Source organism: Pristiophorus japonicus, chromosome 16, assembly GCF_044704955.1.
Source record: "Pristiophorus japonicus isolate sPriJap1 chromosome 16, sPriJap1.hap1, whole genome shotgun sequence".
Taxonomy (NCBI): Eukaryota; Metazoa; Chordata; class Chondrichthyes; family Pristiophoridae; genus Pristiophorus; species Pristiophorus japonicus.
In genome coordinates, this window is record NC_091992.1 from 12,606,585 (window position 1) to 12,621,224 (window position 14,640).

At 42.3% G+C, this 14,640-nt stretch overlaps 1 protein-coding gene across 7 annotated transcripts in view; it reads right to left on the bottom strand.

Annotated features, from left to right (window-relative positions):
- The window catches only part of nf1a (neurofibromin 1a), a 321,789-nt gene that overhangs the window by 196,798 nt on the left and 110,351 nt on the right, over positions 1-14,640 (bottom strand). For 6 of the 7 annotated variants that reach the window (XM_070856992.1, XM_070856995.1, XM_070856993.1 and 3 more), the window contains exons 16-21: positions 12,504-12,627; positions 8,125-8,371; positions 4,791-4,864; positions 3,043-3,126; positions 945-1,385; positions 359-498 (exon numbers count right to left, since the gene is read on the bottom strand). In XM_070856992.1, coding sequence (XP_070713093.1) covers positions 359-498; positions 945-1,385; positions 3,043-3,126; positions 4,791-4,864; positions 8,125-8,371; positions 12,504-12,627 — 1,110 coding nt within the window. Of the gene's footprint in view, positions 1-358; positions 499-944; positions 1,386-3,042; positions 3,127-4,790; positions 4,865-8,124; positions 8,372-12,503; positions 12,628-14,640 lie in introns of those variants that run through there. The other variant, XM_070856997.1, reaches the window with a different exon arrangement.

Below are 14,640 nucleotides of genomic sequence, written 5' to 3' on the forward strand. Positions count from 1 at the left end.
TGCCACCCCACCCCAGACCCAACATTCACCATCAAGGCTCATGTGTGAATAATGGCTACTTGGGCACGGTAATCGAGGAAGACCAGCAGCCATGGCATCGATGGAAGGAAGCAGTGTCTTCAGGAGAGAAGACATGGGAAAAAACTGGAGAGAAAAGGCGAGAGAGAAAAAGAGAACACAACCGGGGGGGCGGGGGGGGGGGGGAGAAAGAGACAGAGAAACAGAGAGAGAGAGAGAGAGAGAGAGAGAGAGAGAGAGAGAGAGAGAGAGAGAGAGAGAGAGAGAGAGAGAGAGAAAGAGAAAGAGAGAGAGAGAATGAGAGAGAGAGAACCAGAGTGAGATAGAGAGAACCTCATACCTAACTAAATTGAGCATCATGGTCTCAATGCTGGCCTGCCCCAGGTGCTCTGAACTGCCATCAGTATGATTATCGAGTAGGTTCTTCATAATTGCTATAGTCTGTTCCACAAATGGTGTGTTTGTATCATTCAATAAAACCTGTATGAACAGTTACACTTTAGGGAGCATCATCATGTTCATTTAAAATATAATGTAGTTGTAATAGTTCAGCCAAATGGGAATCCAGTTCTCTCAGTGTCACACCCAAAAAATTTATTGAAAAGAAAAACCCACTATAGTCCATTACAGAAACACAAAAAATGATATAAATACCAAAAGTATTCAATATTTGGCATAAAATGCAAGACAGGTACATCATATATTTAAACTGCTCTTCTGTAGGGCAATGCCATCAGATACTTCATAAGTACAACAATTACTTCAAGAAGTGAATTTACATCAAAAGCACAATTAGATGTATTTTATCAAATTCAACCCCCTCCATGCACAGTGACACAAACTTGGATAACATAACAGGTAGTACTTTGGGCACATTAACCATTGAAGTAAAGGTGACCAGTAAGTTCATTTACTTGGATACTCACCTGGCCTTGCAAGTCAAAAAACCTGCTGATGCAATTTTTCATCTTGTTGAAGAGCATTGGGTAAAGTACAGGGCTCAGCTCCAGTCCAACCAGGTCTTTAATGTTAGTCCTAATCTGAAGCCCTACTTTTTCATGATTGCACACCATCAGTGTGAGAAGCCGTTCCAAAAATTTGCTGACTGGGGTTTCTGCGCTTCCTTCAGTTGAGATCATAGATATCATGGAACCCTTCCTTTCAGTGATTGGCCCCATGGGAGGGCTGTATGTAACTAAGCCTGGGTTAGTGCGATGCTGGAGACAGACACCTCCTATTGCACACAAGAAGCCTGTCATGTTAATCCATTCCTGTAGAGAATCAGTGTCCGACAGGTCTATCGAGCCACCCCCACTTACATGTGACATCCGGCGCTTAACAAGCGTCTTATGAAGACTTTCTGTCACCTAAATGTGGAAGCATTTGTCAGTACATATTATAGCAAATGAATTATTAAAAAGGGAGGAAATTATTCTAAGTGTACAACAGAACCAAACTTTTATTAAAAAATGGCTTCACCAAAATATAACAAATTAGGCAAGTTACACAAGAAAAGCACATCATAACAGAATTGGAGGCAACCTTGTGGAATGGATGGTTAATTGGTTGAAAGGCAAACAGTGGGATAAAAAGGCCATTCTCAGATTGCTGGGCATCGACAGCTGCTGTTCCCCCAGGGATCTATGCTGGGGCCTCAGCTTTTCACTCTATTCCCAGATTCAGGTTACTTGTGTGTATATAGAGTAAATTATATCCAAGTTTCCAGATACTGTGAATTGCGGAGGTGCAGTGAATTGTGAAGAAAAGAAACATTTCAAACGGGCAGATTAAGCACGTGGACAGAGCAATAGCAGATGCAGTTTCATGTGAAAACGTGAGATAATATACTTTCGGATGCAAGAATGGCAGATACCAAGATACACTGAATTGGGAAGCACATGAAGGTATAGATGAAAGGATTTGGGACCCGGGACTTGAAAGCTAGCTTACAAGTGCAGAAAGTGATTAAAAAGACTAATAGGATCTTAAGCTATTGGTGTTAAGAGAAACTAAATACAAGTATTGCTACAGTTCTTTAGAGCAGTCAATACTTGGAGTGCTGTGTTCAAGTTTGGGCACCTCACCTTGGGAAGAGTATGCTGGCTTTGGAAGGAGCCCAGTGATAAAAACCTGGAATGAAGGGAATCAGCCATGGCAAAATTGGGCAAAGTTGGGTTATATGCCATAGTAATCAGGAGAATAAGGGTGATCTGACTGAGGAGCTAAAATAATGCAGGGTTTGACAGTCGACAGGAATAGAATCTTTCCACATTAGGGGAAATCTAAAACAAATCCAGAAAACACTTCACATCACAGGTTATTAAAATGTGTATATTGTGCTCCAAGAGTTCATAGATTCAGAAATTGAGGTGTTTAAAAGCAAGATAATGACTTGCAAAGTGTGTTTTCAGGGATGTTGTGGGGTAAGGGAACTGGGATTAAAGAGATGGAGCTGCCATGGCAAATCCAAGTAAGCTTGAAGGCGCAATGGCTTGCTCCTGTACACTTTCCAGACCATCCACAAGGCTACCTATGTTACACAAAGTAATGCAGGAGAGGTTTCGATTAGGTGACTACTATGAAGAGGATAATTTAAGTCTCTGGAATTGGCACACTTTAACAGTTTCCTTATGCTCAATCTAATGTGGCTAAACGCCACGTGTCCCTCCAAGTTAGATGCAGATCTTGCAACAGGACAAAATACTCTCTTCCTCCTCCTCTAATATTTAGTGCTGCAAATACTCAGCATGGCAGGCAAACCTCTCTCTCTCTCCACAGATGCTGCCTGACTTAAGAGTATTTCCAGCATTTTCTGTTTATATTTAAGTATTCACATGTCAGTTATGAATCCTTTTTCCGTGGCCCAAGATGATTTTAACTTTAACAGCAGAAACGCATTTCTTAAGGCCTAATGTGATTCTATGCTAGCCATCTTTACACCTTCGATGACCGAGACAGGTGCCAAATCATAACTGGTTTTGCTAAGTGTCCATTTGCATTACGCTCTAAAACTTATAGACTTACCTGTCCATCCTCAAGCTTAGTTTTAGGATAATTAAGAATTAACTTGGTCGCATGTTCCCACTTTGCATGTGTGTCTTCCCAGGCCTTAAAACAAAGCAGTAACAAGTCTACATCAGAAAAGGGAACTGGTGTAAATGCGGAACATATGGCCCAGTTGTCAATATGCTAATTTGGCCATCACAGATGGGATTAAAAAGCATCACTTGCTTTCTTTACAACTAACACCACCAATTATTACAGCAGGCATTTCAGAGAAAATGTGGTAGACCTAACAGAGATGTTGCAATGACTGAGCTCTAACAATCTGAAGCCAGCTTTTGTGGTTTACTTAGTATCTAAGGAGGCAAACAAGTGTATACAACTTGGACACATACTTAATTGAAAAAAGGATCTTTCACTAAAACTAACCTAAGAGTAAAGACATCTTACTGCAATTATATCTGGCTCTGGTGAGATCGTACCAGGAGCATTGTGAGCAGTTTTGGTCTCCTTATCCAAGGAAGGATATACTTGCCATAGAGGGAGCGCAACGAAGGTTCACCAGACTGATTCCTGGAATGGGGGGGGGGATTGTCCCACGAGGAGAGATTGAGAAGACTAAGCCTATATTCTCTGAAGTTTAGAAGAATAAGAGGTGATCTCATTGAAACATACAAAGTTTGACAGGGTAGATGCAGAGAGGATGTTTCCCCTAGCTGGGGAGTCTAGAACCAAGGGTCACAGTCTCAGAATAAGGGGTCAGCCATTTAGGGCTGAGATGAGGAGAAACTTCTTCACTCAGAGGGTGGTGAATCTCTGGAATTCTCTACCCTAGAGGGTTATGGTGGCTCATGTCTTTGAGTATATGCAAGACAGAGATCGATAGATTTTTGGATATTAAGGGAATCAAGGGATATGGGGATAGAGCAGGAAAGTGGAGTCGAGGTCGAAGATCAGCCATGATCTCATTGAATGGTGGAGCAGGCCCGAGGGTCCGAATGGCCTACTCCTGCTCCTAATTCTCATGTTCTTAGGTTCTTATGTTCTGTCACAATTAAGGGCTATTCTTTGGATGGCTACACTATACTGCATTTCCAAATCTTAATCTCTACCCTATGAATGAACATCACGTGTCAATTCTTAATATTGGAATAACTTTCCAGGTTTCAAAATGCACACATCCTTTCGATTATATAAAAAATGCAATAATTAACTTTGAAAAGAAATCCTCAGGTCTCTTTTGACAGCCCCTAGACCTCCATTAGTGCTACTGAAACCATCACGAAAAGGGGACGAGAATGGCCGGGTGATAATTGAGCCTACAATTTCACACTCTTCTCCCTCCCCTTTGTGGCAAAAGGCCAGGCCCTCATTTGGCATTTCCCCATAAAGTTGCTGTTGAGATTTGCAACTCAGGTGAGCAACAGCCTATAGGCATAAACCCATAACTTATTCCAATGCAACACATGTTACAGCTCCAACATGATTTGCCAGTGCACAGCTTCTATTCATTTCTAATAACGATAATGCACCAAATACCTGAACTTCCACTGGGTGATTCAGTGCAAACAGTATCTTTTACCAGTTGCAGTATTCTTCAAAAGAAAACCACAAGATTTGCCCCACATTTCAGGGAAATAGTACATTTTGCAACACCTGAAACACCACACAAGTTAAAATGCCCACCTTCTGCTGTAATATGTACAGTAGAAACAAACATCTTGCAAATTAGATATGTATTGATGCAAAAAAAAAACATTAACATTTACCTCAGTGTTCCCCGCTGTTGGATGCTCTATCCTCCTCAGTAACGCCATCACCCGTTTCTGAAGAGCTGATCGCCCTGTCGTTTAAAATCAATATAAACACGAGAACATAAAAAATTAATCAAGTAAACCCTCGTAGCAAAAATGATACAAGAGCATGAGCCACCAGTACAGCTTACAAAGCGGATTCTCACTAAATGAAATGGCTAGACAGACCACATTCTAGTTTAGCTACTAGGAGGTGCTGTGGCGACATGAGCATTTTTGTTTCGGTTTTGGAGTTACGAATGATTAGCATTGGAAAAAACATTTAAAAGATGCAGTGCTTCCAAGCGTGAATATTTTCAAAAGCAACCCCACTGTCCAATGAGAAGAAATCACTTCAAACATTGAGAAAATCTGATAAAATGAAACTAAAATGGGTATTACACGGGGTTAGAATGTCTTCCTTTCAAATCAGGACCTGAATTAAAATCCAGACCAGAATGTCCATCTCCTCACTCAACTAGCGGAGAGTCTTGAGTCAGCACAAGTCCAGAGCACACATAACTTGGAAGTTTCATTCAGATGTAGTATACGGAAAATAGAAATGTCACACTGGCAGCAAGGTGTGCCCTTTTAACATAGTGTTACATATAATCGACAGCACAAAAATAGGCCATTCGACCCAACTCGTCTCTACTGGCCTCCTGCCCACCCCACTTTATCTAACCCGATCAGTATATCCTATTCCTTTCTCCCTCATATGCTTATCTGGCTTCCCCTTAAATGCATCTATCTATTCGCCTCAACAACTCCATGTGGTAGCGAGTTCCACATTCTAACCACTCTCTGGGTAAAGAAGTTTCTCCTGAATTCCCGATTGGATTTATTGGTGACTGTTTTATAATTATGACTCCCTAGTTTTGGTCTCCCCCACATTTGGCAACATCTCTATGCCCCAGCCAGTTCAGTCTTTGCTGATAGTTATAACCTCTCAGTTCTGGTATCATCCGTGCGAATCCTTTTTGCACATTTCCTGTACCTCTTTGTTCTTTCTATAAATATGGAGACCAGAACTGTGCACAATATTCCAAGTGTGGTGTAACTAAAGTTCGATACAAGTTTTACATAAATTCTCTGCTTTCTCTAGAAATGAACCCCAGTGCCTGGTACGTTTTTAAAAAAAAAATGGCCTCGTTAACGAGTGGTGATCCTTTTAATGATTTTGTGTATTTGTATCCATTGGCTCCTCTATCCCAGTTAGACTTTACGGCACACTTCTCTCCAACTGTGACCAGGCCAAAATTCACCCAATAATTGGGGCAGAAGAGACGTCAATGAGTTGAAGTTTGTTTGCAGGCAAAATGTTAAATCTTAAATTATCTCAAAGCGCAGAAAGTCATTTCCATCCTGAGCTGCTCGCAACCCCTCCCTCTCCTTGGCAACAAAAAATCCTTGTCTTATTCCCTAAAATGGTCTTTTTATTTTTTTAAAAATGAGCGAATGCATCATTTCCTTAAAGGCAAGAGGTGTTCAGTACCAATCCATTTCATCATCATGATAGGCAGTCCCTCGGAATCGAGGAAGACTTGTTTCCACTCTTAAAATGAGTCCTTAGGTGGCTGAACAGTCCAATACGAGAGCCACAGTCTCTGTCACAGGTGGGACAGATAGTCGTTGAGGGAAGGGGAGGGTGGGACTGGTTTGTCGCACGCTCCTTCCGCTGCCTGCGCTTAATTTCTGCATGCGCTCGACAACGAGACTCGAGGTGCTCAGCGCCCTCCCGGATGCGCTTCCTCCACTTAGGGCGGTCTTTGGCCAGGGTCTCCCAGGTGTCAGTGGGGATGTTGCACTTGATCAGGGAGGCTTTGAGGGTGTCCTTGTAACGTTTCCATTGCCCACCTTTGGCTCATTTGCCGTGAAGAAGTTCCGATTAGAACGCTTGCTTTGAGAGGCTCGTGTCTGGCATGCGAACAATGTCGCCTGCTCAGCAGAGCTGATCAAGTGTGGTCAGTGCTTCAATGCTGGGGATTTTGGCCTGGTCAAGGGCGCTAATGTTGGTGCGTCTGTCCTCCCAGGGGATTTGTAGGATCTCTTGCGGAGACATCGTTGGTGGTATTTCTCCAGCGACTTGAGATTTCTACTGTACATGGTCCATGTTTCTGAGCCATACAGGAGGGTGGGTATTACTACAGCCCTGTAGACCATGAGCTTGGTGGTAGTTTTGAGGGCCTGGTCTTCAAACACTCTTTTCCTCAGGCAGCCAAAGGCTGCACTGGCGCACTGGAGGCGGTGTTGGATCTCGTCGTCGATGCCTGCTCTTGTTGATAGGAGGCTCCAGAGATATGGGAAGTGGTCCACATTGTCCAGGGCCGCGCCATGGATCTTGATGACTGGGGCGCAGTGCTGTGCGGTGAGGACAGGCTTGTGGAGGACCTCTGACTTACGGATGTTTAGTGCAAGGCCCATATGCTTTCACATGCCTCAGTAAATACGTCGACTATGTCCTGGAGTTCAGCCTCTATGTGCGCAGACGCAGGCATCGTCCACGTACTGTAGCTCGACGACAGAGGTAGGGCTGGTCTTGGACCTGGCCTGAAGCCGGCGAAGGTTGAACAGGTTCCCACTGGTTCTGTAGTTTAGTTCCACTCCAGCGGAGAGCTTGTCGACTGTGAGGTGGAGCATGACAACGAGGAAGATTGAGAAGAGGGTTGGGGCGATGACGCAGCCGTTTGACCCCGGTCCGGACATGGATTGGATCTATGTTGGTAAGGATCACGGCCTGCATGTCGTCGTAGAGCAGGCGGAGGATGATGAAAAACTTTTGGGGGCATCCGAAATGGAGGAGTACGCACCATAGTCCCTCGCGGTTAACAGCGTCAAAAGCCTTTGTAAGGTCTAAGAAGGCCATGTATAAGGGCTGGTGCTGCTCCCTGCAGCTGTTGCACTGCAAAAATCATGTCCGTTGTGTCCCGTAGGGGACGGAATCCGCACTGTGACTCCGGGAGGAGCGCCTCAGCCACAAGGAGCAGATGGTTGAGGAGGACTGTAGCGACGACTTTCCCAGTGGCTGATAGCCGGGAGATTCCCCTGTAGTTGCCGCAGTCGGACTTGTCCCCATTTTTAAAGATGGTCACGTCCACTGCATCTCTGAGATCTCCCGGCATGGTCTCCTCCCTCCAGATGAGAGAGATAGCATATCATGGAATATCAGAAGATCCAATACTGGGCCACCTAAAGAAACAAGCTTTCTCTAATCTTACACAATGCAATTTGGAAGTCGAGCTGTAAAGTGAAGTTCATTAATCAACACACGGCCACTGGTTTGGAAGGCACAAAACACATTGGCAATTACCCGTAGACATCATGTTGCTGACCGATGCAAACTCCATGAACGTATTATAATTTGGGAGGATGCTCTGGACAGGCACGTCATCGACTCCACACCTAATATCAGCTTCCTCACAGAGGTGCCGAAAGCATGACATGGACACAAGGACTGCTTCAATGTCCGGACTCCACAGGAACATGTAGAGGGCCACTTCTAGTTTTGTCTGTGCTTGACGACAAATGGGGATCCCGCTGCCTACTGTGGCATTCTCCTGCATTTAAAAAAAATGCAATTTATTCAATTAGATGCCATTAATATTCAAACTGCCAGACAGTGTTAGCACTTTTTAAAGCCACAGTAGTTATACACGCATGTACTATACACATATTTTGTTGAGACTTTCAAGGTACAATTACATAATAGTACCCGGGAGACAATGTAGGTCAGCGAGCACAGAGGTGATGGGTGAACGGGATTTAGAGTGAGTTAGGACACGGGCTGCCGAGTTTTGTGTGTCCTCAAGTTTGCGTAGGGTAGAATATGGGAGGCCAGCCAGGAGTGCGTTGGAATAGTCAAGTCGAGAGGTAACAAAGGCATGGATGAGGGTTTCAGCAGATGAGCTGGGGCAGGGGCAGAGACGGGCAATGTTACGGAGGTGGAAATAAACGGTTTTAGTTATGACGTGGGTATGTGGTCGGAAGTTCATTTCAGGGGTCAAATATGACACCAAAGTTGCGAACAGTCTGCTTCAGCCTCAGACAGATGCGAGGGAGGGGGATGGAGTTGGTGGCTGGAGAACGGAGTTTTTGCTGGGGCGAGTATATTACAAGGCAGATTATGGTCCAAACACAGTTGCACAAGTGTACTCTTAGCCTCCCCAAATCAAATTACATTAACAATCCATTCAAAATATCTTCTCCATAAACACTGCATTTCAAACTAAACATGATACTTAGATGTTGCAGTGAAACAAGAATTACTGAATTCTGGAAGGATCCTGATTCTTGACTCGAGAAGTAAAGCACTTTAATTCTTTTATTACCTTACGATCATTTACAAATGTTATTGTGCAAATCGTAATGCTAACTTCTAAAAATTTAGAATTTGTAAATTAATCTCCAACTGGTAAAATTTTACTGCGAGGTTTTTAAACCAGCACTGTTATACGGGTGCTCAGCAAGCTCACACCAACTCGCTCTCTGCACCCATGTTGCAACATCGCAGAATAAAATTTGGTGCAAGTGCATTAATTATTCATATGATAATAGTGCCAATTGTAATTGCCACCCCAACACTACAAAATATTCTTTACAGAAGCATTACTTAATCCATTAAGAATGCGAAAAGATGCATTACCCATTGACACATCCAAAAGTGAATGACTGATTAAAAACGGAGAAAAATGACGAAAAATCACAATTTGAATCTATGTAGCTACTAAAGTGAAAAAGTTTACTGTGTTAACATGGGATAACTGTTAATTGGCTTGTTGCTCAGAATCTACCCTGCTAGAAACCTCGTCACTCCATGCTAAGAATCACAAGCATTTTTCTGAACTGCCTGCATTATTGTGCACAGAATTAATTGACTACTACATTCCAAAAATAGAAAATAAACCACTGCTATGCCAGTTCTTGGGCGCACTTTGGTAACTTAAGGTACTTCAGTAACAATTTCATTTCATAACAGTTTTACATTTAATAGGTTTAATAATAATTTCCACAAATATTTGCAGGAAAAACCTCCTTAAATATAGCCATCTGCCAAGCAGCAGCTACAACAGTAGCACATTGGACTCAATGAGGAGCCCAAGAGTGAATTTCCAATCTGAACTAATATTCTCAGGAAACAAGGCTGTCGATCCTGGTGATGCTGGGCCGGGCCGGGGGCTGGGAGAGTAAACTGGCAAGAGGGGAGGGAGGAGAGAACCCCCTTCCCCAACTTACCCAGGAGTACCAACTCCTCTGGTTAACCATGCAATAGGACAGACAAGACCCCAGAGATGTCTGCGTATGGGATGGTCTTGCCTTCAGCAGAATACAACATGTATCCTGAAGGGGTTTAGGGAAAATGTGGAAGAAATTAGGACAACTGATTTCTGGCAGCAAGCAACTGCGGTACTCAGTCAGCAAATCATGCAATACCCATTAACTGCAGAAATCTGCAATAAGTCATCACCAAATAAATTATTTACCTTAGAAACTGGTGAATACTGTGAAAATAAATGATACATGGACACTTGAAACTACTTGGGTTTTGTCTCTAATTGTGGCAAAAGCACAAGTCACTGCATTACAAAGTAATCAATTGTATGGGAAATGCTTTGAGATGTTGGAGGACTGCGATAAAGTGCTGAGTAAATAAAAATGGGAACAGACTGCCTATCTAAATTTCTACTGAATAAGCACTATAAGACTATTACTTTGTCACATTGACACAGCAAGTTAACATTTCAGAAATGAAAATTTGAACCCACAATCACTTTGCAACTGTAGGCGTTACATGAAAATACATAAAAGGTTACTGCACAAGATAAAAGCTCACGGGGTTTAGTTGTAATATATTAGCATGGATAGCGGATTGGCTACCTAACAGAAAAGAGAAGAGTCGGGATAAATGGGTCATTTTCCGGTTGGCATACGGTAACTAGTGGGGTGCCACTATATTAATGACTTGGATGAAGGGACCGAGTGTAATGTAGTCAAGTTTGCTGATGATACAAAGATGGGTGGGAAAGCAAGTTGTGAGGAGGACACAAAAAACCTGCAAAGGGATATAGACAGGCTAAGTGAGTTGGCAGATGGAGTACAATGTGGGAAAGTGCGAGGTTATCCACTTTGGCAGGAAAAATAAAAAAGCAAATTTAAACGGACAGAAATTACAAAATGCTGCAGTAGAGGGACCTGGGGGTCCTTGTGCATGAAACACACAAAGTTTGTTTGCAGGTACAGCAAGTAATCAGGAAGGCAAATGGAATGTTGGCCTTTATTGCAAAGGGGATGGAGTATAAAAGCAGGGAAGTCCTGCTATAACTGTATAGGGTATTGGTGAGGCCACACCTGGAGAACTGCGTACAGTTTTGGTCTCCAATAACCTGTACAGTTGTAGCAGGACTTCCCTGCTTTTATACTCCATCCCCTTTGCAATAAAGGCCAATATTCCATTTGCCTTCCTGATTACTTGTTGTACCTGCATACTAACTATTTAAGGAGAGATATACTTGCATTGGAGGCAGTTCAGAGAAGGTTCATTAGATTGATTCCTGAGATGAAGGGGTTGTCGTATGAAGAAAGGTTGAGCAGGTTGGGCCTATACTCATTGGAGTTTAGAAGAATGAGGTGTGATCTTATTGAAACATGATATTGGAGGGGGCTCGACAAGGTAGATGCAGAGAGGATGTTTCTCCTCGTGGGGGAATCTAGAACTAGAGGGTTAAGTTTCAGAATAAGGGGTTGCCCATTTAGAACTGAGATGAGGAGAAATTTCTTCAGAGGTTTGTAAATCTGTGGCATTCTCTACCTCAGAGAGCGTGGAGGCTGGGTCACTGAATATATTTAAGGTGGAGATCGACAGATTTTTCAGCGATAAAGGAGCGAAGAGTGATGGGCAGCAGGCAGGAAAGTGGAGCTGAGCACAAGATCAGATTAGCCATGATCTTATTGAATGGTGGAGCAGGCTCGAGGGGCCAAATGGCAGACTCCCGCTCATATTTCTTATGTTCTTGTATTTTATTGCCTTGCTCCTTCACGAGTCACATAAAATGCAAAACAGTTCCCAAACATTCAGCAATACCACTCTTAGCTGGAAAAGTAACTTTCTCTCTAATTTGGCATCCATCCATAGGTAAGCAAGTTTTCACAGTATAACAACCCAAATGAGAATGACAGGAATATACAGGGCCGTAAAATATGTTACCACACTGTCGTGGTGCTAAATCTTTGTGCTCAAAAGGTGTTATTTTACAGCGTCAAAATGAAATAATCAACTCTCTTCCTCCCCCTCCCCTCACATCCTACTCCAAAATAAAATTAAAATCTGTTTACGCTAACCCTGTAAAGTGCCCCTCTTGCCAGTGTGGAGTAGTATACTGGAACCATGCAGAATTCTGTGGCTAATGGCAACCTATTCTTCCACCGAAGGTAAGGGCACCCTGGTGCAGTAGGTTTTATATGCTAGAACTTAAGTGAAAGATTGCACGCAAAGATGACTTATCCTTTCCATTACTCATATCAACATGCCAAGAGTACAGTTATTTCACAAAAACACTCATTACAATTTTAAGCAATTCAGGTGACATTCACTTTGGGGGAAGTAATTAGATTTATTTTTACTAAAGATTTTTTTATCAGTTGTAAATCATCTTTAAGAAGTCCCAGAGGGAAAGTTCTAAAGCCTTGTACTACCTTATTCTTCAGCAGAAACTTATTCCGACAGATTAGAATCTCCCGCAACCACTTGAGAATCTCTGTGCTGTTCAGCATCTGATGGGCGATCAATTTCTTACAGATGAAAAATAGAACCTGAGAGCTGTCAGCACAAAAGACGACTTGTTAGAAACAAGACATCAGAATTTCAGTTAGATACTTGAGGGGGGGTGGGGGGGGGGGGGGGGGGGGAAGGGAGGGAAGAATGACAGCTCGTGTGAGGGGGAGAACTTAAATTGCACCTTTTATGGGCTGCCTGGGGGTTGGAAGAAACACAAGTAAAGTTGAGCTAGTTTTATCATGCAAGCCATTACAAAATGTCACCATTTCAGAATGTCCACTGCATTACAAAGTCAACAGTTCTTTACTATGTGAGACATCAAAGATGCAGCAAACTTGCTATTCTCAAATTATATTATTTAATTCTCTCAAAGTTTGAACAAGACCAACTTCTGAACTTGAGCTGAACTGCAACCACTGCTTCTTGAAGTTGCAAGCCTGACTAAAAATGGACTGCACCCAATAAGTTCCCCACCTCCATATACTCACCCAATTTGAAGGAAAATATTATTATTTGTAAAATCTCCAATTTTGGAAGGACATCAGATGTTTAAACCAATTATTACAACACCACAGTGATTTGCCATTTCAGGCCTCAAAACAGTCAGAGGCACTCAGTCGATGAATGACTTCACAAAGTCAGGTGATTGCCATCCTTTGCTCTTTGGTCCTCAATGTGAGCCCGTGGTGGCAGAATAGGAGAGAGACTAGAGCAGCATCCAACTATTGAATGTTTCACTTTCAGATTCTCTATCCAGGACTGAACAGAATGTCAATTACCATTGGATCCTGCAGTACTGCTTGCTGATTAGGCTCTTAGCACAGGCTACCCTATAAATTTTTGCACACATGAATCTACAAGAATAAGCTTGAAATATGAACGGGTTAGACACTTTAACAATGTTTCCAAAGTAAACTGGGGAAGGAAAGCGAATACATTGAAAGTACTTCTTCTAACACCTTTCTTTTAATATGTGGAGTACCTGAATTTCAAACAAACATTTTGAAATCATAAAATCCATTTCCATGGAAGTTTTCTTTTTACTCTGTTGAGCTATTTCTCTCCAATCTTTTTAGCTTCCCCGTTCCCATACTAAAGGGGGATACCAGATAAAGTGTTTCCAAGCTTTGAATAATGCCACCTCTGTAGGCATCTACAATCTACTCCTGATAATTTGTAGATTGTGCTAAGTTTGAATGATCCAATAATCAAACAAAGCAGTGCAAACCCAGCAAAATGACAATTTAGTACTAAAAATGCAAGTTATCAGATAGTTTGAATTAAGTGATTTAAAAGTAGTCCAAGCATGCAAAAGCAGCCCTTTTTGAGAGCACACCTGGAAGATCTAGATGACCAAGAATTGACAACTAAAGCATGGGTTATAGTTGGAGGGCTTTTTTGGTGCAGCTGTTTTTGCATTTATTTCTTTTGGAGATTAATGGTTTATAGTATAGGAATTTGGTTTTATCCAATTTTCCCTCATTGCAGAAATAAACCTAACCTCCGATTGGAAGATTAAATATTTTGTGTAGGTTGCTTAATTAAAAAGCAGAAAAAGAAAAAGTATTTGTTTTATTACTGAAAATAGAGGATTCAGTGGAACCTGGCGTGAATGACTAAATCCAGCCACAAGTGTGGCAACAGACTCATAGCAATCTGGCAACTTTCATCAATTTTGTGTTGGTTTAGTTTTTCAATCCCATTAATTGTGTTTTTCCATGTATCAGTACAGGTTAAGTGTGAAAATAAAATAAGCCCATCATTCCATATCAAGACTGAACAGTGCACTCATGGTAGAACGACAAGACCAAGACATTCGACTTAAGATGCTCAATTCAAATTTTTAAAGGGGGGGGCTAGCTTGTAATACTTATGTTGTGAATTATTTCAACAATGCTTCAATGTTATTAAGCAGGGGGAGGGGGGGGGGGGGAAGAGAGCATTTTGCAATACAACTAATGTACATCTACAGCCAAAGAAGGATATCCTTTAAGAATACTAACTCCGACATGCAAGAACTATGTAGTACTGTAGCAAAAACAGAGCAGGCAAAAC